The 26,840-nt window shown below is 39.7% G+C and overlaps 1 protein-coding gene across 1 annotated transcript in view; it reads right to left on the bottom strand.

Moving 5' to 3' along the window:
* Positions 1–336: 336 nt before the first annotated feature.
* sntb2 (syntrophin, beta 2) overlaps positions 337–26,840 on the bottom strand; it is a 46,925-nt gene continuing 20,421 nt past the window's right edge. Inside the window, exons 2-7 of the mRNA XM_012867630.3 lie at positions 20,095–20,317; positions 18,459–18,669; positions 13,369–13,511; positions 9,862–10,058; positions 3,857–4,047; positions 337–1,733 (exon numbers count right to left, since the gene is read on the bottom strand). Of these exons, the coding sequence (XP_012723084.2) occupies positions 1,641–1,733; positions 3,857–4,047; positions 9,862–10,058; positions 13,369–13,511; positions 18,459–18,669; positions 20,095–20,317 (1,058 nt within the window). The 3' untranslated portion in view covers positions 337–1,640. The remainder of the gene's footprint in view (positions 1,734–3,856; positions 4,048–9,861; positions 10,059–13,368; positions 13,512–18,458; positions 18,670–20,094; positions 20,318–26,840) is intronic.

The following is a 26,840-nucleotide window of genomic DNA, read 5'->3' as shown; positions in this document are numbered from 1 at the left end:
TTTATCCTCAAAAAAGTTATGTTCCTAGAACCACGCATTTAACCAGTCGGGCCGCTGAAACTAATGAATTTTCACCTATGGGGTTGATAAAGTTTATCTTATCTATGTATTAATAGTTGTATGATTGTTAAAGAAGTTTATGTCCTCATTTCCTCCACTGTTCAGGGATCAGTTCAGCCAATCAGCTCTCCCCGTTTCGACCATCTTCTCTGCTTCAGACACTATTAGACTCGCTAAAAATCCTCCTCACTACTCCTACATGTTTCCACTTTAGGAGCTCTCTTAAGGCCTGAGATGCTTTGTGAATAAATTTTATCTTACTCAGTTTATTTTTTATTTTTTAAACTAAGATTTTTCCTAAATTGACATCACTAAGAGCTCCTTTTAGTCTGAGGACTCTATGTGAATATGGGCACTGATCATCATTTGGTTTCTGACAAGATGAGAAATCTTGGGGGCGAAAAAAAAAATTAAATTAACAAAATAAGAGAACTTGTATGAATTATCTTTGTCGAGGCAAAATACTGAGTTTAAGTTTAAGGAAGTATGAAGCGGCTCTTAAAGTACATTCATATCTCTGTCATGTGATCGCTTACTGGAGAAGTTGTAGTTAGGTATGAAACAAAAGTCATTTTAACAAACAAACTTTGATAAATATACAGAAAGGAAAAATATGTAGAACTGAAGGTGAGGCAAGTAACAAAAATATGACATATCATCTGATACAGAGTTTATCATCAGACAGTCATGCCATCATGGGAGAGATACACGCTTATAAAACACAGTAACATGGTTTAACAGAGTAATACTATTGCTTGTGCATAATCAAAGCTTTAAACCTGTTCTTATGTGAAGTATAAAAGGAAACATTATAAAGAGTGTCTCTGACTACAAGTTAAAAAGGCACAGTTGGCGATCCTGATTACGAACAGTAGTTTGGGGATAATGTGCAGACACACCATCTCTAGCCAACAGAAGCGTGCAGGACTACGGAGAAGTCACCCAGCTTCGCACCATCTCTGCTCAGGAACCTGCGCAGCGACTCTAAAAAAAACAGCTTTAGTAACACAGGCTGACACTAACACAAGTTAAAAAGAGCCCAGATGCATGGGAAGGCTGTTGTGGAATAACAGGCAGAGTAAAAAAAAAAAAAAAAAAAAGACCAGTTTGTGCTAAACTCTGTGTTTTTGTATCTACAAAAGCACTCCTGACTTTCTCAGTAAAACCTTTAGAGTGTTGCAGTCTCTTAAGTACATCGTTCACCGCGTCTTCTCATTATAAACGGGCTTTAAACATCGCTTTGTGTGGAATGTTAGGAGACGGTTAAACTCCTACTTTTTGCACGCTGTAGTAGCTTCCTTAATCCTCTCGACCCGAGGCGAAAACCCTCCTTCCTTTTACATCAACTTTGCAGCGCAGATGATTACGAGAGGCTGAGAGGGAAGCTGCAAGGCACATTTTTTTTCAGACAATCAGCAAAGCGACTCGTGCTTTAAAACTCTCCCTGCAGCGCCACCGCAGGCCTAAACTTCAACCGTGAGTCGAGAAACCGGGGAAAAAAAAAAAAAAAAAAAAAAGTGAAATTAAAATCAACTGTAAGAATAAACCCTTCTGCTTGTGCTGAAATTAGTCGGAGTGCTTCACGTCAGAAGGCCCATGCGGGTAAGCTTGGCTGACAGGAAGGAGTGGAGGACAAACACCACCGGCTTTGGACCCGAGTGGAGGTCGAACACCTGCGGGGGACAAGGAAGGAAGGAAGCCCGTGAGTAAGAAGTTAAAAAAAACAACAACAAAGGACCAGAGGAGACATAGACGGGTCAGGACAGAGACGTTAAAGTACAATGTAGGTTATGTTAGTTATCTCAGCAAATTAATGTACATATTCTTTTGGTTTCATCTGTTTTATGGCTCCATAAATACAAACTGAGCCTGATAATCATCGATGTCCACTAATAGGAGGAGGTCAGGTTTAAAACCTGATTTTCTGTGAATAAATGGCCCATTACAGAAAAATAAAAGCAGAAAACTACAGAGAAACAAAACATAAACAATTTCTTTCTTGCCTTGACAAAATTAAAGCAGATATTTTCTTTTATTATTTTGTAATGTATATCTTATCTTATTATATTTTTAAATTTGCTAGATCACTGAAAACACCACAATATATTAGAATACTATGAATAAATAATTTATTGTGGGACACAAAGTTGGTTTTATGCCCAGTCTAGTCCAAACTTTCCAAGAAGCGTCCTCCAAGAAATGAATCTCTAGTCGTTGTCGACTGGAATAAATCAGAAATGTTTAGTCTGTGGGTTGATCACAGACTAAAGAAAAAGAAAACGTAGTTCAAAGCCGTTTGTAAAATAATGCAGGAAAACTGATGTTTGAAGGCATCGGCTGTCAGACCCTCATCCCCACTTCAGCAGAAGTGGAGAGACGTTAGTACAGTTTTATTTTATTTTCCAGTTACTGTTTGTGTACAGCTTACCAAGCTACCATGAAAAAGAAGCTTTAGATAATAAGACAACTAAATGTAAAGACACTGTTATTGTTTTTAATGTGTTCTTTAGCCCCAAGGACCAAACAAAGTAGTCATAAATCAGCTCATCTCTTTTCTCTGAGCAAAGCTGCTCGATCCAAACCTCTGAAGTGTTTTCTAAAACTGACTCATTATTGTCATCGATGACGCAAATGGAAACATTACAGAGTTTAAAAGAGCCCAGCACTGATCTGTGTTTCTGCAGAGATCAGCAAAGAATAAAACCACGTTTCTGACATTATCGGCAATATTTACTGGGTTAGATTAAAAATGATAACATCCCCCTAAAAGATATAAAAATAAAATTCTGCTAAATTTAGGTTATTTATTTTTATTGGATTATATTTAAGTTTTTGGGATTGTTTTTTTTTTAAGCTTTGTAAGTTTGTTATTTTGTGTCAAAAGGAAAAAACAACAACAATAACGACCAGTGGATGAACTTCTTTTCTAACTACCTGCTCTTGGTGTCTTGAGCCATTTTGTTTGGATTCATTCGTTGTGTGAAGGTTTTGCACTATTTTGTCTTATTTTTTGGCCCAGTTTGCAAAAATGTTTTACAGATCTTCCAGATTACCAGATGTTCCTCTTCCAATGATATTCACAGTAGAGAGATCGTATTGGTTGCTTCCATATGGGCACAAATTCCAGTCATATTTATTTTGTGCTTGTAAATCTGAATATATAGCTGTGAATAAGGTTTTCCACATTGTAAACCAAAATGTTATCTTTGTGCCTCCCTAAATGGTTGGAAAATAAACACACAAGTTAAAATAGTTTTTGGTTACGGTCTGTTTACAGATGCAAAGCAAAATATTTAAGTATCAAACTTCAGTTTCAGGTTGCGAGTACAAATTTTGACCAGATTTTTCTTCCTCTCTTGGTCCATGTCATCTCAAGACAAATTTAACAATCCAATCAGAAAACTGATACACTGCAAAAACAGAACTAAAAATAAGTAATATTTTCCTAAAATGAGTGTATCTGTCCTTGATTTGAGCAAGTAAATAAGATGATCTGCTAATAGAATAAGATTTTTGCACTTAAAATAGGAACAACTCATTTCCATCATCTTATTTCAAGTGGAGGATGTCTAATTATCTTATTTTAGGGGTCAAAATACTCATTCCATTGGCAGATAATATTATTTACCTGCTCAAATCTAGGACAAAAACACTAATTTTAAGAACATTTTACTCCGTTTTTGAAGTGTAGGTTTGGCTGTCGGGGTGCTGGAAGAGCAGTTCATGGTAAAGCTAAAAATTATCTCAGTGACGCTTTCTTTTTATTTTACAGAAAAAAAAAGAAAAAAAAACTCACCATTTCTCCCTCCGGTCCACCAAAGTCAAGGTAGAGGTTGCGTATTCCATCGTCAGCGGACATTTTGAGTTTCTCGTATGGGTACCTAAAGAGCACAGCGCCCCCTGTTTGGTCGGATGGCTCCCTTGTAACAGTAAAGCCCTTTTCGTAGTGCAGCGTCAGCCGGACCTCCTGTCTGTTCAGCGTGCAACCTGACAGGAAAGGGTACACAAAAGACAAAAGGCGTGGTTATGTGAAATCCAAAAAAAAAAGTCCTCTTATATCAGCACCAATTACAAGCTTCAAAACACCTAAATGCTCAGAACAAATAGTACTTTATGTAAGATTTGTAATAATTAATTTTGAGAAATAAAAAAACATCATCAGCTGGTTTAAAAAGAGACGTTGCTGCTTAAGTTTACTGCGTTTTAAATCATTCTGATGTCACTGCTTTAAAAGCTTCAGATTCACAACATGCGAGTAAAGTGGAGGCTCAGATCTGGAGGCCTTTTAAGGCAACACCTCAAACACACGGGCTCCTTGTGGTTCAATCTGGGAAAAGTCAAAATACATCAGACAAGGAAGAGCATTCAAGACCTTCACTAGTCTGGTTTATCATTTAGTTCAATTTCCAGATGACATTTATCTGTTTATGTGATCATCTAAGCACCCCAGAAATGTTCAGCCATCATATTGTTCAAGACGGAGGTTGTTTCTGTGGGGAAATGATGACATCAAACCCAGAACAAAAGCAAAAGACCTTATGATGAAGGCTGAAGCTGGTAAATGTCATTATCCACAGTAAATTAAGTCTTTTATCGACACCGGCTGAAAGGCCGCTCAGTGAGGAAGAAGCCGTTCCAATTTGGAAATGAACACAGGGACATAAATCTAAATTTCCTCAGAAATCTGAAGCTGTCCCGTGTTTTGATGCATCTAAAAACTGAAGGGTTTGGACATAACAACCATTTTTACATTTGAAGCAAAAAGCAGGACGTTTGAAATCTTGAGAGCACGACTGAAGTACAGTGGTTAGCACCTTTAGGTGTCTGGCTGCAGGATGGACAGCCGCATTTCACAATAGACTGATTATGAAAGAACAATATGTGGAAATATTGAAGCAACATCTCAACACATCAACCAAGGAAGTTCAAACTTGGATACAAATCAGTCATCCAAACTGTAGTAGCCATCACAAAGCCCTGATCTCAGTCCCATAGAAATTTGGTGGGAAGAAAAGGTGCGTGGGTCTGACTCCGTTACATCGGTTCTGTCAGGACATCTGACATCTGAAACCTTTGCTCAAAGTCAGACACTTTAAAAGGCTATAATAAGAAATACTGAGGGAATGTAATATATGTACAGTGTACAACAAATTTTCTCTCGTTCAGGCATTTAACAAATAGAAATAGTCGGAGTCATGGACTTATTCTGCTATACCACAGAGAAACGAGTTTGAAAAATCTAATTTAGCTCATAGAAAAATGCATTTTCTATGCAAAACCCAGGCAAGGCAGCGCAGAGACGAGTCATTTGATCCCAAAGCATTTCAGTGAGGAACACTGTATCTCCAATGACCCAAATGTTGCTGGACAACCGTGTGTTTGTGTAGCAGCTGGACAAGGAAGGAGAATGTAAAAAAAAAAAAAAAAAAAAAAAGGGCCACGTCTGTCCAGAACGGTTCCGACAGGCAGCTATTGTTCTGCTCGGAGCAGGAACATTCCCTTCTCCTGGCTCCTGCCTGAGCTTTTCCCCCAACACAGCGCTGCTCGTTGTCAGAGACGCAACAAACCGCTGTGGCGCTTCCTGTCGCTCATAAGGGGACGACGCAACTTATTTCATGTTCACTCACAGGGAAAAAAAAAGCCAAAATTAAAAAAGTGTTAATGTTAACCTAAAGAATTAACGTCAGTCAACAAACGGTGAGCATGACAGCAGCGTACAGAAAGAGGAACCCACATCCTGTGGTTAAACATCTTCACGCCGCTGCAAACAGGTCAGCTGTCTCACACGACCTGAGGTCTGAATCCTGAAAGTAAGAACCTTCTCAGCTGGCTCTGGTGTTTCTGAGGTCGGTCAGGTTGAAGTTCACGTTCTAAGGTGCTCACAGGAGCACTGCAAAAAGGGAACTAAAAGTAAGTAAAATTTTCTAGAAATTAGTCTATTTTTCATTGATTTGAGCAGGTAAATAAGACTATTTGCCATTGGGATTAGTAGTTCTACCCCTAAAATAAGATAATTAGATATTCTGCACATGAAAAATTATGATGCAGATGAATTGTTCCCACTTTAAGTGCAAAAATCTTATTCCATTGTCAAATAATCTTATTCACATGCTCAAATCAATAAAAAATGCAACTATTTCAAGAACATTTTACTTAATTTTAGTTCCCTTTTTGCAGTTACACAAATAAGAAATGCATCGATCAATCAACACTAACGATGATAATCTGCCCATTTTCCCCTTTTTGTTAGTGAGAAACTGTTGATATTTTCTTCGTATAATCAGCATTACTATTACTGGAGGTGGATCAGCAGTACTACCTATGCTCCACTTATCTGGAACAAACTTCCAGATAAAAAGTGCAGAAAGCCTGAGTTCCTTTAAATCAAGATTAAAAACACATCTGTCTAGTTCAGTTCTACTGAAATATCACTAGTTCAACTTTTTTAGTTTAGTTAATGTTCTATTTTGTTTCTACATTTTATTCCTACTTGCTTTTATTCTGTTTTATTTTCCTGTATTTTAATCATGTAAAGCACTTTGCATTGTCTCTGTACTGAATTGTGCTATACAAATAAATTTGCCTTGCCTTAGTAAGCAAAGAAAAAAAAGCCATCTTTCCATCTACTAGTTTGGAACGAATTAACCAGGCTACACAACGCAAAATTTCATCAGAAGTTGATGTTATGTATGCACTTATAAAAAGAGAACTAAAAGTAAAATGTTCTTGAAATAAGTATTTGTCCTTGATTTGAGCAGATAAATAAGAGGATTTGCCAATGGAATAAGATTTTTGCACTTAAAATGGGAACAACTCATCTCCATCGTCTTATTTCAAGTGCATTATATCTAATTATCTTATTTTAGGAGTGAAAATACTCATTCAATTGTCAGATAATCTTATTTACCTGCTCAAATCTAGGACAAGTACACTAATTTAAAGAAATTTTACCTTACTTTTAGTTCCCTTTTTGCAGTGTGGCTGTAATAAACAGAAAGTGAGAGGTTTCAGGACTATGCTGCTATCAGGCAAGTTGTTCTGTCATGTCAACTAGTATTGGTGAGGTTCCACGCTGTCTGGAGACGCTGAGAAAGAAATGCTAATCTATGTGGGCTATGGGAATATCTGTGAAACAGCTGATCAGTCATGTGAGGTCAGAACGTATTCAGCAAATGTGTCACCATCTCCTATTTTGTGCAGTAACTCTTTTTCTAAAAAGGCAAAAACCACCTCAAGCGAGAGTATAAAATGTTTTGAAACATTAAAGTTTATCTGCCGTTTCCAGCAACCTTTTCTAATGCGATACTTCAAAATGTGAGTGAGAAAATGTTAATGGAAACACGGCTAGTGCCTCTGTGTGTCTTTGGTTAACAGCACAACGGTACAGAAATAGATTCTTCCATGTGTGTAAAGGTTAAGATATATGCGGTGAAAGTGCAACCTGTTGATGCTCCATTTTAGCTTGATTGAACTGTTCTTCAATAAAGGTGTCTCAAAGAATTATCAAAAAGCTGATTTTTCTTTTTTTTTAAACCTAATTATTGAATGGCTCAAAACTCCGACCATTCCTGGCATATAAACGTCTAGGATTTGCTCCGTGTCAGGCGGCTGGGATGAGAATGAGCTCCTCTAAGGCCGAGGCCACGGTTACTGAGCGGACACAGGTGGATCGCCTCCTCTCTGGCTCATGGGTCAGTCTCTGGCTCAAGAATCTCGCCGTCTTGTCCAAGAGCGATGGTAAGATGGAAAGAGAGTTGGACAGACTGACTGGACACAACCTGTTTAGACCGCCTCCTTCAGGTCAGAGCTACAGAACGCTGCTAACAAAGACCAGCCGCCACAGTAGTCGCGTTTCCATCGACGTTTTTTGATGCGCGCTTTGACGCATCGCATTAGAAGTGGTTGATGGAAACAGCAAAATTCAAGTTAACTCACCAAATGTCACAAAAATAGTTTTTTACGCAACAGTCAATGCGCTAAAGAGGAGATGGAAACATTTATCAAATCAGTTCTGACGTAGTGAACGTTTACCTCACATGACTGATCAGCTGTTTCTGTTGCCGCCTCAGATTTTCCCATAACACTTGAAAACAGGTCCGGAAGCGACCGATGTAGAGATGAGGCAAAAAAAGAAGAAGAAAAAAAAAAAAAAAAACTCGGTACATCTATTAAAGCCTCGCTCCATTACTGATCTGAGGTCCGTGCTCGTTAACAACATCCACTTCCTGTCGATTACAGCCAACGTCAACGTATGGTGATGTTAAAGCTGGTTCACACGGCAGGATTTTAAAATAGCCGGCCGATTTTCAAAGCCTGAGAGACGTCTAAACGTAACAATTAGAAAAATCTTAGATAAAACATGTCTGCTCGTGCAGTGTGTGGTCTCCGGTCAGACGGAAAGCTCAACACACCAACAGATTTCACTTAAGATCATTCAGCTGTCAGATGGGAAATCTTGTGAATCCTCTCCAGATCAAACGTGAGTTCAGAGTAAATAAACGAGGAAGAATAAAGTCTGTGGACTGATTTTAACGGAGAAAAACAATAAATAGAAAAGGCGCGGGTTAAAGAAGCGGAGACAACGCGACCAAGGGCTCTACGCTTGCTGCACAATGAAATGGAGCCGATTTGGGATTTTTTCTCTCGGGGAATCCGTCACCTTGCTTTCTGAGCAGACCCGATTGTGCTCAACACACCACACACAGCAGGATATTCTGTTAAGATAAACGTAAGAAACACGCTGATAATCTGCGCCTCTCGGAAGGAGAAGATCTGGACGAAAATGGGGCTAAAAATACTGCCGTGTGAAGCAACCTTTAAGCAGCGCGTCTGCAAAGTTCACTCAAAATTCGCATAAGAACTGAGACGGTTTCTTCCCCCAGGCTGTCTCTCTGATGAACACCAACAGTCAGATCCATACCATGCTTATCCCCACTAGGGCTGCACAATTAATCGCATTTACAATATAATCGCAATTTAAAAAAAAAACTATTTCCAAATCGCAGAGGTCTCTGCAATTTTTGGCTATGTAACAATTAGTGAATCAGACGCATCCTTTAGGTGTCGGCAAAATGTTTAAAGTGGGTTTGCCTCCACATGGAAGGGAAGACAGTTGCAGCAGTGAGATAATCTAATTTTATTACTAGTTTTAGAGTTTATATAAATCATACATGATATTAAGTGCTGGTCAAGTTTAATACATAGACTTGCTTGTTGGTTGGACTTTATGTTCAACGAGGATTGATGTCCAAATCAACTAAAAGCTGTTCTCTTGAATAATATTCTGATTAATAGAAACATTAAAAGTTCATATTTAAAATAGTCCTTGTTTACAAACATCTTTATCTAGAGGCCATTTTTGTTGCTTGTGGTTAATGCGGAGAAAAGTCAAAATTGCAATTTTGGTTGAAATATATTGTAGTCAGAACGCAATAATTTCTGCTCTGAGTTTAGATGCTGCGGGTGTTTTAGCAACTAATCCGCACGGCGAGGAAAGAGATTGATTTGTTGTTTGTATATGTTTAAAAAGACATGATAAATTAAACTGGGGAAAAAAAAATTGCATTAAATCTCAATATTAACATTAAAAAAAAAAAAAAAAAAAAAAAAAAAAAAAAATCGCAATTACCAATAGATTATTTTCCAAAATCGTTCAGCCCTAATTTCCACCAATCCAAACATGTTTGTAGACATAGTTACGATGTTTTCATTCAGAGCAGAACCAAAGTAATATTCATAGCTTGTGTGCAGAAACTTGCCGACTGAAGCCGACTGTGGGAAGCCTGCAGAGGGGTCACTCACCGATGGAGACCTCTTTGATGATGTCAGCTGCAGCGTGGACCCCCTGAACGAGAGCGCGCGTCCATGTGGACAGATCCCAGTGAGTCTCCACTCTGAAGACGTGCGATTCGATGCCACGCCCGGTGCCGGTCCGAGTGGCAAACACCAGGTCCGAACCGTGGGACGGCGACCCGCGGGCGCTGCCGGAGTGGACCAGTCTGCCGAGAGAACGAGACGGAGAACAGAGAAAATCAGCCTTTGCGCTCACAGAATCAGAGAGAGAAGCAGGGATGATAGTTATTTTGGTTTTAAACCGACCCTAAAATATCTACAGCTGCAGTTTCTCTTCTCCTAAACTAAACAGATCAACCAGCAATAAGCTGCAACATTTCTAAGCTTTACATTCTTCTTTTGTTAAAAACTATGTATATTCTTTTGTTATTTATTTGACTTGTGAAATTATATGCAGCTGTTTTGGAGCTGAGTCTCTGGTTTTGATTAGTTTGAGAATAAGAACTGAACAATTTACAACCCAAACTGGCAGTCAGCTGAGGAAACCACATAAAAACAGCCGCCTGTGCAGCTAATATGTTTATTAAGTGTGACAGCACTGAAAAGCCCCAAGTTTGGACCCCAAGCCTCGTCAGAGACCTTATGAAGCATTCAGATGTATTTTATCAAGTCAGAAGTGTCAGGAGGTTGCTTAAAGACATAATTTCAACTTTTTTCTTTACTTCTGCATTTTTTACCAATTAGGATCTAAAGTCCTAACACTCTCCAGGATGGAGAACTTTAGGCAGGCGGAAGTGAACGAGTCTGAACTTTGATAAAAAGAGCGTTTAGTTTGACGCGTTTTCAACAAAGAATGTTTGCGAGGCAAGCCAAACACTTCATCACGACTGGGACTTTAACTGGAAACTATTTGTTTATAAATGTGCCGTATAATCTATATTTAACCACATGCCCGGTCCTAAGTACGGTGGTGGATCCGTCATGTTGTGGGCCCAGACCCAATTTATTTCTGGAAGCAATAAATAAGAACTGAAAATGGGTCATCTCAGGTTCTGGCGGCGCTGCACAGTGGAGCAGCTGGTCTTTCCGGGTACTCCAACTTCCTCCCGCAGCCCAAAAACACGACTGTTAGGTTAAATTGGTCTCTATATTGCCCTTGGGTGCGAGCGGTTATTTGTCTCTATGTTGTCCTGTGATGGACTGGCAACTTTCTCACGGTGGCCCCCTGCCTCTTGCCCAATGATGAACACCTGCCCCTTGTAACCCTTCATGGAAAAGCAGCTATAGACAATGTATTTATGGTTCTTTAAGCAGAATAATGTTTTGAAGGGTCAAAAGACCCAAAGTCGATGGGCAAAGACCTAAACCCTCCAGGGGTGAGCTGAAAAGAAAGGTCCATAAAAAAAGACTCCAGCACTTGAGGTCATGTAAAAAGGAAGAAGAACGGCTTTCATTTGACAAAAGGGGACAGAAAAGGTATTGATCACATTTAATGTACCCTACATTAAACGTGGCAGCAGATATTTGATAATAAATCTTAAAAGGTGCAGAGCCACGTTATTTGACTTTTTTTTAATTTATAAGTCAGTAGATCACTCTGGTTGCATACAAAGTTTTTATGAAAGATTATCACCTCCTGCTGGAGTATTAGCTGTTATTTTGGTGTTTTAGGTTTTGTTTTTGCTAAATTTGTTAGTAAATAAAATCTTTCCTGTTTAATATTGTAACAGAAGTGCGTACTGGGCATGCACAGCAGGGGATAAAACAAGGAAGCGGCTAACGGCTATTAGCATCTCCCAGTGAAACAACAAATAAAGGTCCAAAAATATGATTCCAAGAGGGAAAAGACTGGAATGACGCAGGTTTACAGTCTGAACGTTGGTGTTCACTGGAGCAGACGCTAAACCTGCCGAGGCTCAGATGTGACCACAGAGTTGACTGACGTTAGCAAATGTTCTGATATGAGGTTCTTAAAGTTGCCGTAGATCGTTTTATTTAATTAATAACGGTTGGTCAAATGTTTTACTGTTTTCAAATGTTCTTTTTTGTTTCTACACTATCCCTGCTTGCTTTTATTCTGTTTTATTTTCCTATATTTTAATCATGTAAAGCACTTTGCATTGTCTCTGTACTGAATTGTGCTATATAAATAAATTTGCCTTGCCTTGCCTTGCCTTGCCTGGTCTTTGATCACGCTGAGCTGCTGCTTTACTGACAGGCTTTACAAGCTCGAGCCGGCATTATTTAATATTGATTTATAAATTAAGCAAACTGGCATTATGATAGTTCAGCGATACTGTCACTAGATGGCGCCACATCTGTTTATATCTGGTCTTCGCGCCTGGTGCTGGGGTTATATTTATCCACATAAAGGACCGTCAAAACATTATCAGGATGGAGGCTTGGTGTATAGAACCTTATTTTATCAGTATCAAACTTTTTCAGATTTTGTTTTTTTATAAGCATATAACGTGGCTATGTACCTTTAACGGAAAATAACCAAATAAATCAAACAAAAAGGAAGAACACAACTCCAGATACAGAATAAACTAAAATGTTTGGTTATAGAAAGCTACAGGTTGGTTCTGGAGCCCCGGCTGAGCAGAACACCAGAACAAACGCTAAAACAAACCGTCATGGCTGCAGAGCCTTCTTCTAAATCAAATGAGCGAAGGCGGCTTGACCAAGTTTTTCTTTGTTAAATTGTAAATGTTCAGGGAAACGAGAAGCATAAAAAATGGTGTTACAGAAGGAAAACTTATCATCATTATAACATTAATAGAATGACTTAGAAAAGCAGAACCCTGCCTTTTAATGTGAGCCGTTGAAAACTAGGCACTCGCCACTCATTACTGGAAATAACAGGGAAGTAGTCAAAATGGAAAAGCTGCAACAGAAAGATGACTTTAAATATCTGCTGCTAAATATTTACCCACAATTTGCCCTTTACAAACATTTAAAATCAATATAGACATATAGATCTGTGAAAATACTAGAACTTCACCGGCAGAATAAAAATAAACCCCACCGATCCATCAGAGAATTTACTGCATTTAACAGCATCGGCTCCAAATTATCCTCGTTAAACCCTGAAAAATTGGACAATAATAATAATAGAGCAGCAAGTTTGTATATAAGATTCTAAAATACAATTTGAATATACACATTTAAGTGTCTAGAAAAGCTAACTGGTGCAGAAATGTAATCTAAATAAGGTAAAAATCACAAGAAAAAAGGGGAAAAGTCTTCATGTTTTTTTAAAACCTTTGCTCCGATAACTTTGGTTAATGGAGAATCATCCAGGTAATGGTGATTTAATTGGGAATTTCTAAAAATTCCCTTTTCTCTGCTGGAATAAAACGTTGTATTCACCCAGAGGCGTAGAAAACCTAATCCAACGTATCTCAACACCTCAAAGGGAATTCACAGCCTCTGCTTTCAGTGCATTTAAAACCCTTAAAAGGGAGAAAAGCTGCAGCTGTGAGCTTGTGATGGACGGATAACCTCCGCCTTTACCTGGTGGCGAGCAGCGGGTGTGTGAGCAGAGGCATGGACCAGGACTCTCTGCTCCACGGCACCGACTCAAACAGCAGGATGTCTTTCTCCGTCAGCGCCATCACCACCGGCCTGAACTGCTGCCGTCCGCCTTCCAGCTGAATCTGAGAAACAAATGGCACTGAAGCTGAACAACACAGTAAGAGAGAAAAACGTCTAAAGGGCAGAAATGAAGAACGAGATCCAAGTACTGGATGGATGCAGGAGCAGATAGTTCTGGCCTGAGACGGACTAATAGAGCTAAATAAAGGGATAATTATTCATTAGATTGGGACGGATATCATTCAGACTTCCACTTCCTTCTGCATACAGCTGGCACCTATTAAAATAAACAAATATATAACAATTACATAGATTAAGCCTTTCTCACTTTCTAAATCTGGTCCATCATTAGACCTTTGCTTTTTTTTTCTGCCGCTGGAAGGGAGGTTAGTGTTTTCTGAGGGTTTGTGCCACTGTTTAGTTCTTTTAAAGCTGAACTTAACTCATTCAGCAGGTGAATTCATACGGCACTTCTCAAACTCTTCTTAAGACACGGCACATTTAAGGGGTTTTCTGAGACTTTGATGCTAAACGTGGGCTTTTATGTTATCTGATTGGAGATCAACTTCATCCGGCGCGTTCTTGCAGAAAAAACAAAAACAAAACAAAACCCCAGCATGAGAGCAGCCTCGTGTTTTGTTTTAACAGTAAAGAAAGTACACATCCAGACCCAAAACAACGCGTATAAGAATTTTAACTGGATTATTATGCAGCTCTGATGGGTTAAATACGTGATGATGTAGCAGGAGGTAAGCAGCTCGTCTTCACTCTGATCTGGTTATTTGAAAGACTTCTGGGGAAGAAACAAAATATCGCGTTTTTCTTCTTGTTCTTTTTTTTTTTTTTACCCGCAATTGAACCACTGTTGAGCAACAGCATCAAACCATGTATTGTGAGGAATTGCCTGCTGAGATCAGGTGGGCTTTACAGGAAATAACGTAACACGACGGAAAGTTCCCTCTGTATTTCCTGTTTTAGAGCCGCCAAGACAAACACGGCAACAGGCGCGCGTATTTATACCCAGGCCTGAATGAACGGCTCAAAGTGAAAAGATATGAGGCAGGGTTTCATTCCTGTGAATGAGCGACGCGTTTGTGTGTTCTTCCTGCGCTCGTTACGTCAGGAGCAGAGAAAAGCCTGCCTGTAAGTCTGGGGTCAGGGTCCAAGCAGCTTCAGACCTAAAAATCTAGGCTGAAATACCACTGATGGCTTTTTGTTCGGAAAGCAAAACGTGACTCAACTGTGTGCTTTGTCATAATGTACGGTTTTCCATTCATCAGGGAGATACAGAACGCTCAAGAAAAGATAAAGAAATGCTAGAAAAACTCAGCTGGTGACACGAATCCAACTACTTTAGCTGGACCAGTGTCCATTTGTTAAGTTATTAAAGAACACAATGTTTTCTTGATCTGTGGATGCAAGAGCTGCCAGGTGGTGCTGACAACACTACAGAGAGGAAGTAGCTACTGACTGAAGAAATCCTTAGAATAAAAACAGAAGGCTCAGGCATGTAAATCTAACTAAACATGGCAAGAAATTTCTGTGGTTTGATCAGGCCGTGAGAGAGAGAGAGCAAGATTTTCAGCCAGTAACAGGAAGGCTGAACAGAGTCCAGGAAGGTGCCACTGCTTTATTTATTTTTTTAGTTCTATTAATAATAATAATAATAATAATAATAATAATAATAATAAAACTTTATTGATCTCACAGTGGAGAAATTCACTTCTGCATCTCAACCCATCCCCTTGGGGAGCAATGGGCTGCCACCGTGCGGCGCCTGGGGTGCAATCAGCCTCGGCCTGTCTTTTGGAAATAGCTAATTAACCAGATCTAAACTCTCTGGCGAACACACAGAGAAAATCTGCTATTTCTGTCATGCTTGTCCCGCTAACAGCGCTAATCACTTATACAGGAAGTTAAAGAGCGTTTAAAAAGGCCAACACCGTAAAGCTTCGAATTCACCGTTTAGTGGGATATTTTAGTGAGACTTTATTAAGCTAAGAAACAGTGTTCCTACGGCATAAGGCAAGTGAAATTCAAGACTTTTTAAGACCTTTTTAATGCCACTTGAAATAAAAAGTTAAGACCAACTTGACGATAAACAAGATAAACCTGGTTGCGACAACTTCACCCAAATGTTTATTTTAACATAAACCATTACTTTCTGGCCCAGTAGACATGTTTAACATTTTGAAAAACATTCCATATAGGAAGAAAGCTAAAAAAACACACAAATTACAGATATATTTTTATCAACTACTGAACTGAATTCACAAACTTTGTTTTGTTCCCTACTAAAATAAACTATAAATCAGTTTTAAAAACCACAACATAACCAGTGTCAACTCTTTTTCGCAGCTATGGTCCGGCCACAACAGTTTTTATTGGTTCCGCTATCGGGATGGAACCTATAATGGTTACATTGAGCCGTTTGGTAAATTAAAAAATATATAATCGTGTCAATTATTTTACCGTTTGGTAAGGATTACAAAAATGAAATCCTATTTATGACCTGGTAACAATTTTAAGACCTAAGAAAGACTAATTTAAGACATTTTAATGCCAATTAAGGCCTTAGTTTTATAATACAGAATTCAATGCCTTTTAAGACTTTTTAAGGATCCGCGGGAACCCTGAAGAAACTAAACTGACTTGTGTCAGGCTACAGTGTAAAACGCTGTCAGGGGTCAGTGTGACTGGAAAAGAGCTATATAAATTCAGTCCATTTCACATTTAATCGGGTCTAATACCTTTTAGTTGATATGCAATTTTAATATACATTTTATTTATTTATTTATGTATGTGTCTTCTTTACTTTTTCGCGCTTCATTTAGGGATTTGTCACCAACAACATTTATTTCTACTCAAAGATATAAAGACAATAACATTTCATATAAATATTAGCTTCACAGACCGTTGCAGCCCAACGGCGGTGCTGTCGGTCTGAGCTCCCCAGTCGAGATGTGCTCCCCAGGTATGAAGTTCCTAATTATGGAACGCTCTGTTGCATAAATATAATAATTATAATAATCTGAGGGCTCAGTCAACTGCTGAACAGTGAAGCAACACAACAAACCAGTACCGTTTCCCCCTCCTCCATTACTTCTCCATTTAGTTGTAAAGGCATTCAATTGTCTAATAACAACAACACGGGTTCTGGTGGAGCCAGACTGAAGCTGACAATTAGACCAGAAAATAAAAGTAGGAACCTGTAGTCCTGCTGCTTTTTATCAGTAAAGAAAATATTGTGCAAAATTACTAGAAAGACAGAAATTGTGCAGGTTTGCTGCTTAAAATATTTGCATGAACCAGATCCTTGTTTACAAGGTAAAAAAGGCGTCGGTATGCAGCAAATCCAGGTTTGTTTTTGTATAGAAGGATCCTTTATCTGTCGTACAGCTGGGCGATATGGCTTAAAAATAAAATCTCTGATGTTACAAATATACCCAAATCCGATAGTTTTTCTTCCCTCCTTTTTGTTTCACAAAAAGAAAGTAAAAAAATACTGTAAAAAAAAAAAAAAAAAAAAAAACTTGCTTTTATGTTGAGCATTTCATCTGAATTCAAAGTGCAACTAAATCCAAGCTGTGAAACATGCTGGTAAAACAAGATGGCTGTCCTGCCGCTGTACACAATGAAAATATGACTAAATGTTTGCTGCTACACAAAGAGATAAAAACAGGCTTCACTTCACTTCTGTAACTTCAAACTAACTTTAAAAAAAATTCATAAAGTAATAAATGAAAACGTCTTGTCTTAGGGTAAAAATGTTTCCTCATTTTAATATATTTTCCTAAACATATATTCAGCATTGCATACTATTCCATTGCAAAATAAAATCTTGACTTTCCAAAAGTGAAATCTTAAAAAATTTTAAATTTATATTAAATCGATTAAATCGATTTATCGTCCAGCCTTAGGCAAAAGGAAGCCCACAGTGGCATGCTAAAAATAAGAAATTACTGTATAATAACATAATAATTACCACAGAATCAATGGTAAATGCTTTCATAAAGAATATTAACTATTAAACTGTTATCTTGTCTACTGTTTTGCAAAATAGTGAAGTGACACTTTAAATTGAATATTTTTGTAATGGAGGGCTGAATTGTCCTGTACCTTTAAATTAAGAAGTTAAAGTATGGTCTTATTGTAATAAATCATGTTTACTGCTCTAAACCAGAAATAACTGTGCCTTCAAAATATTGCTGTGGTGTTGAAAAATCAGTATTTTTCCTAATATTGCTATCCAGTTTGAAATGTGATTATTAATGACAACCCCAGCAAAAATAAACGAGGTGTTCTGCTCATTGTTGGAGCTCCTTTCTAACTTCATGCCGGACGCTGCGTCTGCTACTTGGTCACATTGTGAAAACTGAGTTTTCAGGGAATGTTGCTAATTCAGTTTTAAAGCAGAGCTCATATTTTTTCCCCAAAAAGTTCGATATGATCCCAAAGGATCTGCTTTTTCCTTTGGTTTAGAGATCTTTCCTCTTCCTCCATTTCACGTAATTAAGCACGAGCTCGTTTTGTGACAGATGATGCTACACCATGAGCGCGGCGTAATACAGAGGGACGAGGATTCAGCGGAGCGGCAAATCAAAAACGTTCCCTTGAGGAGTGTCTTGCAAGCGAGTCGATGAATTGTTTCAGCCCTACTTATTGTTTCAGAGAACATGTTTTTAGTGCACGTTTTTTTTTTACAGCAGATGTCGTCTGGCCTGCAGGGATTCATTTCATTTTACGCCACGTCTAACGCCCAGTGGGTAAATTTATCTCTCATATACACACACACACTACAGATTTAATCAGGAAAAAGAAACTTGATTCTTTAGCAACGCATGGGTGGAAAATTAGAGGAAGAAAATGAAAAAAGTTCAATGAATGAACAAATAAAACTCAAAAAATTGCACATAACTTTTCCCATTGTTAACCCAAAGATGCTCCTGGTTTTAGAGAAACTACTGCTTCTCTAAAACCAGGAGCAGGAAATTCACTGCAGATCGTACCTGTTCAGCCAGCCAGCCGATGTGTTTAAGGTGGGGGTGTGTGGAGGCTGCAGATGAAGCCCCCAGGTAGGCGTTGATGTGTGCCAGGGTCTGCGGCAGCAGGGCGGCTATGTTGGTGTGTATGGCAGTGAACCAGGAGTTGGCTGTGGCTCCGTCTTTACAGCGGAGCACCACGGTGTGCTGGCCGTCCGGGGAGTGCAGCTCCAGCAGCCTGCGCGGTACGGCAGAAGTTCAGGATTCTAGGCTACTGCATTCTTTAGCAATTTATTTAAATCATGGTTTTAAAGGTCTCTAAAAGTCTTAAATATAACTTCCTCCTTGTTTTTACTGCTTAGTTTTATATATCTGAGCTGTCGGCCTGTTTGTGCTGCGTTTGAAAACGCTGGTAAGGCTCATCTTGCTCAACGGAATACACAAACACTTCTGTCTACAGTTAGCATCACTAACGGCGCCAATTACGCTAATCGTGAATCAGGAGATGCTGAAGGCAGTTTAAAATGTCTAAAGTTATCATTTAGCAAAGTTTATTTATACAACGACTCTCACACACACTTCTGCTTCTAATGCAAACATTTAATGACTATTAATCGCAGCATGAAGGCGTGGAAAAAAAAACATGTTAAACCTCATCGATTTTAGTTATTATAGAGAACAATAAAAAGTAGTTAAAATTGGTATCTGAAGGTCAGAGTTTAACAAAAATCTGAACCTGGAAATCAGCCACAAATCTCTGAGCACTAGTTCAGAACAGAGAGATTGTTCTGCAGACTGGAAATGCACACAGACACGTGATGAGTTTGAGTGAAAGGAAGATTTAAACAGACAAACAGGAACAAAACAAACTAACTTCCTGTTGGGGGACATCACCGGCATCCAAGAGGGTGACTTTCTAAGCTGGTAGAAGGACATTTTATTAACCATCTACTAAAATCAATCTAAAACTACTTTATTATTTTATCAGACATGTTAACATGCTCACACATTTTTATTTATTTTATGACAAATAAATTTAAATGACCAATTTTTATTCTTTAGAAATATGTTTATTCTGTTTAAACATATTAACAAAATTGTCAAGACATGAAAAGAAAGACAGATTAGCTACTTACTTTAGCATTAAGAGAGAATACAGTTAGAACTTAAAGCTTCCTTGTCTTTGCTGCATGTCCTGCTGATAAAAAAAAATAAATCAACCACCCCAGTTAACCCCGTTCATTAGATCCTGCCACCAGCCTCCAGTTAATGTCATTAAGAGGAAAGAAAAACCAAACCACGTTGAATTCAGGGATGTCCATAGGTCTACAATAGCAGCATAGTTCCTCACAAAGCGGATGACCTGCAGCTACGGAAACAGCTCAACTTTTCTGCCCTCGCTCACACATTACAGTTCGTGATAGCAGATATTCTCCGTGAGCAATAAAGAAGAGCAACACCATCCCACACAGGGGAGGCTGACTCCAGTGATTTTTAGATCAACGAGGTCAGAGGAGGATATTATCTTCCCGCTCTTAATGTTTGACAAATACAAGCATTCCGATCTGATGAACAGGAGAAAGCCGCAGGAACCAACCCCACACCCGGCCACACCCGACCCTCCCACATCCTCAGGTATTTCTCCCTCAGCGTGACAACAAACCTGTTTTCCAGGTCGGGCATGGTGAGGTTCCTGCTGATGAAGCACATCTTCAGGCTGATGACCTTGCGGTCTTTGGACGTGGACGAGGAGCTGCTGTGTTTGGGCGAGCCGGAGTCTTCACTGCCGCTGTAGCTCGGCGACTGCGGGCGGACGCCGTCCCACGGCAGGTCGGCGACCAGCGACGGCTTCTTGAAGAGCGGAGACACCTCGCGGATGTATTTCACTGCGGATGGGCGAGAGAATAAACAGTTCTGTTAACGTATAGCATATATATATATATATATATATATATATATATATATATATATATATATATATATATATATATATATATATATATATATATATATATATATATATATATATATATATTCCTGTTTCAGAAGTAAATATTAGAGTGGAGGGTAAATCGGGGTCCTGGTGCTCGTTACACCGGTCTGGACAGATCATCAATATCACGCCTGGAAGCTGCTCCGAACGCAGCAGGCAGACTTCTTACTGAATCTAGTAAACCATCTGATATCATCCCGGTCTTTTACTCCCTATGCTGACACCCAGATGATTGTAGAATGTGGTTTAAAGCCCTTGTTCCCGCCTGCAGGGCTCTGAATAGTCAGGCTCCTGGTTATCTGTCAGCTTTTAACCGAAAGCTCTGCTGCTCACAGTCTTCCATCTCAAGTCAAGAATCTCCTGGTTGTTCCTCCTACAGAGCTACAAGCTAAGGGGTACAGGGAATTGTGGGAGGGTTTGCTTGGACACTTTTAAAATCCAACTGTAAAAATATCTTTAATGTTATTGTTCCCTTATATCCTTGTTTTTATATAACTTAACTATGACTTACACCATCGCGCAACCGTTTACCCAGAAAACTCACATTTTATTAATCAAACGAGCTGCAAAATGTATGGAAAATATAGTCAAGAGATTGATCAGGTTAGAAATAAAGTTGTGTACTGCAAATAATAATAAAAAGGCCTCCATCTGCAGCAACTGTAGGCTTGCAAACCTTTGGCATTCTGTCAATCTGTGCCCATCAAGCCAGTCCACTAGTTGGATTGGCTTGATGGACACTTCTTACGCATCGTACGGTCAAGCTGCTCCCACAACAGTTCGATGGGGGGGAGAGCAGCAGCTAGCTTGATTTGCCATGTTGAATCATGGCAAGTTAGCAGAGATATGCGGGTAGTTACGTCCCGGTTCATTCTTTTGAGGTGGAGGATTTTCACCCCCCTCATCCCCGGAGGTTGAGGGAGTCTTTTGGAGCCCAGCTGGCCAGAGACTTATCAGTGTGAGCCGCTGGGCTCAGAGCGCTGACTGAGCAGTGCCCAAAGCCGACGCTGTCGAGGTAGTAGAGGACCGGATTGGTTCAAATATATACCGTATGTTTGGACTATAAGGCGCATTTAAATTCCTTACATTTTATTAAAAATTAATGGTAAATGGTAATGGTAAATGGACTGAACTTATATAGCGCTTTTCCAGTCATGCTGACCACCCAAAGCGCTGTACACTATAGCCACATTCACCCAGTCGCTCTCACTAACGCACACACGTTTATACACCGAGACGCAGCTCGGTAGGCAACTTGGGGTTAAGTTCCTTGCCCAAGGGCACATCGACATGTGGCAAGGGGAAGCTGGAATCGAACCCACAACCTTCTGGTTGCCAGACGACTACTCAACCTATCAAGCCACAGTCGCTAATGATGCGTATTATATATAATTACCGTTGTGATTACTGACTGATTTTATGTGGTACAATGCACTCAAAAATCTGTTAAAATGTGTAAGTAGGACTTTGGTTAGCAACGAAGCCGCTCCACTCAGTGGATATTAGGAGCATTACGGTACACCGTGTCACTACCTGATAGGACCCCTGAGTAGTCTACAAGACTGCCTGGCTGTAATGTCTAAACTAGAAGTGCATTCAAGTAAGGCAGTACGCGCTAGCAACAACCATCCAATTAAGTTAATTAAATATAAAAGTTACATCTATTTTGGCCTTATGTTAGAAACAGGGCAGTGTAGTCCAACTACTCTGTCTACAGACCGGGTTTGGCAAGAGCTTGTAGCACGTCAGTAAGGCCCCTCCTTCTGAAATACATCTCCAGTGAAGCGATTCCAGATGGATGTGTGGAGCTCTGCAGAACGAAATCCATCTGTCGTGAGTCGGGTTATAGAAGACCCTGAGTAGAGCTACAGTGGTGCTTGGCTAAAACTTAATCACAAAAAAAGCAACAAAAGTTGTTCCACTGCGAATCTGGATCTTAGCAAACCAAGTGATGAACAACACCGGTTCTGTACGTCGACGCAGAGTAATCGTCACTTTGAAGAGCTTCTTTTTTTTTAAGCTTTTCTCTGCAAAACGTTTCCTTGCATGACGTGGACAAGAAGTTGAAATGCAACAGAAAATCGCCATCTAGCAAAAATATCTGTTAGTTCGGGCAGGAGACCTTTTGATGTTGTTAATATTGATGTGGAGCACATGTATTACAGAGATATTGATGTCATTGTTGATATTATCACCCCCTACTGGCAGAGCACAGGTATTACAGAGAGGCGTGCAATATGCTGGTTAAGATTCTCAGTCATCCAGGTCATGGTCATTCCAAAAAAGTAAAAAAACAAAACAAAAACAATTGGATTTTTTTCCGACGTCTTCAAACTTTGGAAAAAAGTCCAGTTGTTTTGTTTTTTTTAATTTTTTTGGAAAGGTATTACAGAGAGTTTGGTGTAATTATTGATATCGCCCTCTACTGGAAGAGCACAGGTATTACAGAGATTTTGGTGTAATTATTGATATTATCACCCCCTACTGGCAGAACACAGGTATTACAGAGAGTTTGGTGTAATTATTGATATTATCGCCCCCTACTGGCAAAGCACAGGTATTATAGCAGCTTTGATTTGAATCCCAAGCAGCCCAGTATTGGGGGACGTAATGCATCTTTGAGATGTTCCTTTGACTGATTACACCTGACAGCAATGAATGAGCCATAGTCAGGCGGCAGGCCCCTGCAGAACCTTTTATGACAGACTGAACCACAGAACCAGGGGTGCAGGAACAGGTACACAAATAAAAAACATGCAGATCCCTGGCTTTCAAGGTGAGGAATCACCCATAGCTGGTGTAGATGCGGATTTTCAAAAGAAAAGGACCAGAGCAACACCAGTTTAGACAACATCAGGAGTAGATTAACTATTCCAAGTTCATCAACATAAGCCAAGAAAAGGCAGCTGATTAATGCCTACAGACAGCAGAGGCACATTTATGGTTTCACCAGCTGTGGGTATCCATTATCTACCCAATAAAGGCTAGTCAATAGAGAGGTAAGTTGCTACAAACTACAATCCTAACCAAAGAGCCTTTCAATCCTTTCCAGTTTTTAAATGAACACTGAAATATCTGTAGTTGCATTTTCCTAATGTTATATCAAAGAGTTGAGTGTGTAAGAGAAACAAGTCAAAGAAAAACAAGTACAGATGTGAGCTGGGCCAGTTGGCTGTTTGTACAATAAAGAGGGGGCTTTTGCTCTGATGTGATGGATTCACTTTCCAAATTTGGTCCTGCAGCCTCCCGTCCCCACAGCGGCCTCACTGCTATCCCCCCACTTCCCCCTCTGCACGGAGGCTTTATCTCCTCACCGTTTCCTCCTGCGTCTGGTCTTATACTCTTCTTGTGATGATGGCTAAAACAGGGCAGGAGCCTTTCTGAGTGCGTGTTTGAGTTGGACGCCGAGTCTGTCTGCTCCGAATGAAACCTGAGACGACACTCTGAGGAGATGAGGTCATTCTTGAACGTGGAGCGAGATATTCATTTTGAGTGTATGCTACAAGAAGAGAGAGATATGTTTCTAACCAGAAAGAGGGGAATTTTGGGTGAAATGTAAAGAGATTAAACCAATGAACTCAACTGGTACCATCCAAAATATGTATAGAGCTGTATAAACAAATACTTGCCCTAGGTTAATTCGATTTTTGTTTTATCACACTTTAATGTTTCGACTTTAACATCAGACAAAGATAACCTCAGTAAATAAAAAAATAAAATAAACTGTTAAATGATGATTTGACTGAAGAGAGCTTCCTAACCAACCTGGCTCTGCATGAAAACTGTCAAACTTGTTGAATTGACTGATTATTTTTTTAAAAGCCAAGTTTGATTTTACAAGCCACACTTAATGCTGATCATCCTTGCCAGCAACAAATCATAAATAGAACCTGTATGACAACATGAAGTCGACTAAAACAGCTAAAGCAACACATCATGCCCCAATCCAAAATGCAACAACAGATGAGAAACAAAGTTATTGACAATCCATCAGGCTGGACTTCAGCCTGATGGATTTCTAAACTATTATACAAAAATGGGAGAAAACATGGAACAGAGGTAACCCTTCCAGGAAGTGGCAAGCCCCTCAAAATCACTCCAATGGGAAGTGACTGCCTCCATGGGAGTTTCAATGACAATTGACCTGAAGCTCGCTGGTTGCTACAAATGCTGGTCTCTAGCAGAAGACTCAATGTCCAACTATGAATTTGCGAACTTAAAGTGTAACTCAACCCAAAATTAACTTTTTTTACAGATAAACTGTATAAACTGGGCCTAAGGGTGCTAATTTAATGTTACGGTGTATTTTTCACATTTTCATTGGAACTTGTTTAGTTCTGCAATATTTGTCTTATAACCGTCTTAGTGATGCCCTCCGAGGGTTGAATGGTGGCCAATAAAGTTGAATTTTCCATTTTGGTTCAAACAGTACATGCTTTCATCATTATAACCCAGCGTTTGGGGATTAAAAACATCTCAGTCACATGCCCCCCGTAGCGAGTCAGACTCAGGAGACAATATCACGAGCATTGGTAGCATTGATTGGTGGTGTTTAGCGTTTTTTACGGCATTGAACGTTAGCCCAGGTCAGCAATGACGCTGCCGAAATCACTTTACTGAGAAACTGCACCCATTCTGTCTTCCACCGCTGATAACGCTCAGGCTCGTTGGGGTCCACAAAACTTCCTCATGCTCCGGTGACAAGTGGGGTGTACAATCCTCCACCTCAACAGACCGAAACATGGGAAATCAATTAGCGTCGCCCCGGTTACACCATGTTTCAAAATGTCACTTTCCCCTGTCCTAACCGCAGCCACACTTAGCCCCACCCCTCAGGGTCTCTTGGCACTGCCGACTTTGTTGGCATTTTTTAAAACTTGTCTGGAGGGCGGGGTTTTTGATGATCTGAAGCATTTAGGTTTCACGAAAAAGAAGAAAAAAGTCTGTGGGGGCCAATACTTTTTTTTCGCAGCTCTATAATTTAAACACTTATTTGCATTTTTTTAAGCTATTTAACAACAGAAATAGTGCTAGCTGGTGTTATTCAGTGTTAATCTGGGTTTAGCCGCACGGCTGTGTGGTACAGCCTGGTGAAAAGCCTGCAAAGCACCACAATGTCTTTGACTCAACAGGAATCAAAAAGAAGAGATCAATCACGGATCTGCAGATGCAGAGGAGGCTGCAGCGTGCATAAGCCCCTGCATGCCCCTGTGTACATTACTTTATGCATGACTCAGAACACAAGACTGGGCGGGGAGCTATGTTGAGGAAACGGGCCAAGGCCAACCAACCAAACCACATCACCCACACCAACAAGGAACGGGAGCTTTTCTGCAGACGTAAGTGGTTTAGAGTAAGTGAGTGAGTGTGAAAGCGTTCCTGTGTTTATACGTGAGGGTCACGGGAAAGAGGATGTCTTTTCTGTAAAGCCACGGTGTCACTAATAATCAGATCTGATACAGTTTTCACTAACGGATAATCCCAGCGTAGTTAAGCAACTTTCTGTTGCAGTAAATCACATCTGAACCAGTTCTTGGCCAGACTTTAAAAGTCTGAATGATGCCTACATTTACCGAAGGCTTGGTAACCAAAGCGGTGACCAAGTGAGGAAATAGAAACAAAATTTAAATATGATCCAAGTAGGCAGCCTAAGTTATTGTATTTTTATATTTTACTTCAGGAATTGCACAATTTACCCACAGGATAAATGTGCTGAGGCTGTAATGCTACATCTTGCTTGGCTGCGTGTGGACACGTCTAGCTATGACTGTGTGGATCCACTTTCAACAAACAAACAACCATTTTGTGTTGTGAGGACATTTTGCCATGTCCTCACAACACAAAGTGGACAATACGGGGTAGGGGTTATGTTTAAGGTCTGAACTTAGTTTAGGTTTGGCATGTACTGGTAATGGTTAGGTTTCGGGTCAGGTTTAGGTCATGGAAATGGATGAATACAAATGATAGTAAGACATGACTGTGAGGTGGTGGGTCTAGAGACCAATACATTTATGAATATTTATTTTTTAAACGTTAAAGCTCATCCTCTCCCACTCAGTTATTTCTGCTCTGACAGTCAGTTTCACAATGAATCCTGTTCCTGGCTAAAGGGAAAGTGAAAGCACTGGTTTATCCACCTGCTACTTTCATTATTAGTTTTCATTGTTAGTTTATCTATTGTAAGTTTTTTTCACTTCCAGATGCTATATTTCTCAATCTCCTCACTAGCCATGGAGTGCTTGGTTTTTTTTTGTAATAAACTTGTACTTCAGGAAAACTTGGTGACATTTGTAAGAAAGGGACTGATTCTGCAGTTTAGTATAACTACATTAGACAAACCTCAAGTGGGCTGCACAGTAGCGTATGGGGTAGCGTTGTTGCAGCAAGAACGTCCTGGGTTCAAGTCTTAACCTTGC

This window comes from Fundulus heteroclitus, chromosome 2 (assembly GCF_011125445.2).
Source record: "Fundulus heteroclitus isolate FHET01 chromosome 2, MU-UCD_Fhet_4.1, whole genome shotgun sequence".
Classification (NCBI taxonomy): domain Eukaryota; kingdom Metazoa; phylum Chordata; class Actinopteri; order Cyprinodontiformes; family Fundulidae; genus Fundulus; species Fundulus heteroclitus.
The sequence above is the reverse complement of the archived record's forward strand: the minus strand, read 5'-3'. Positions and strand labels throughout refer to the sequence as shown.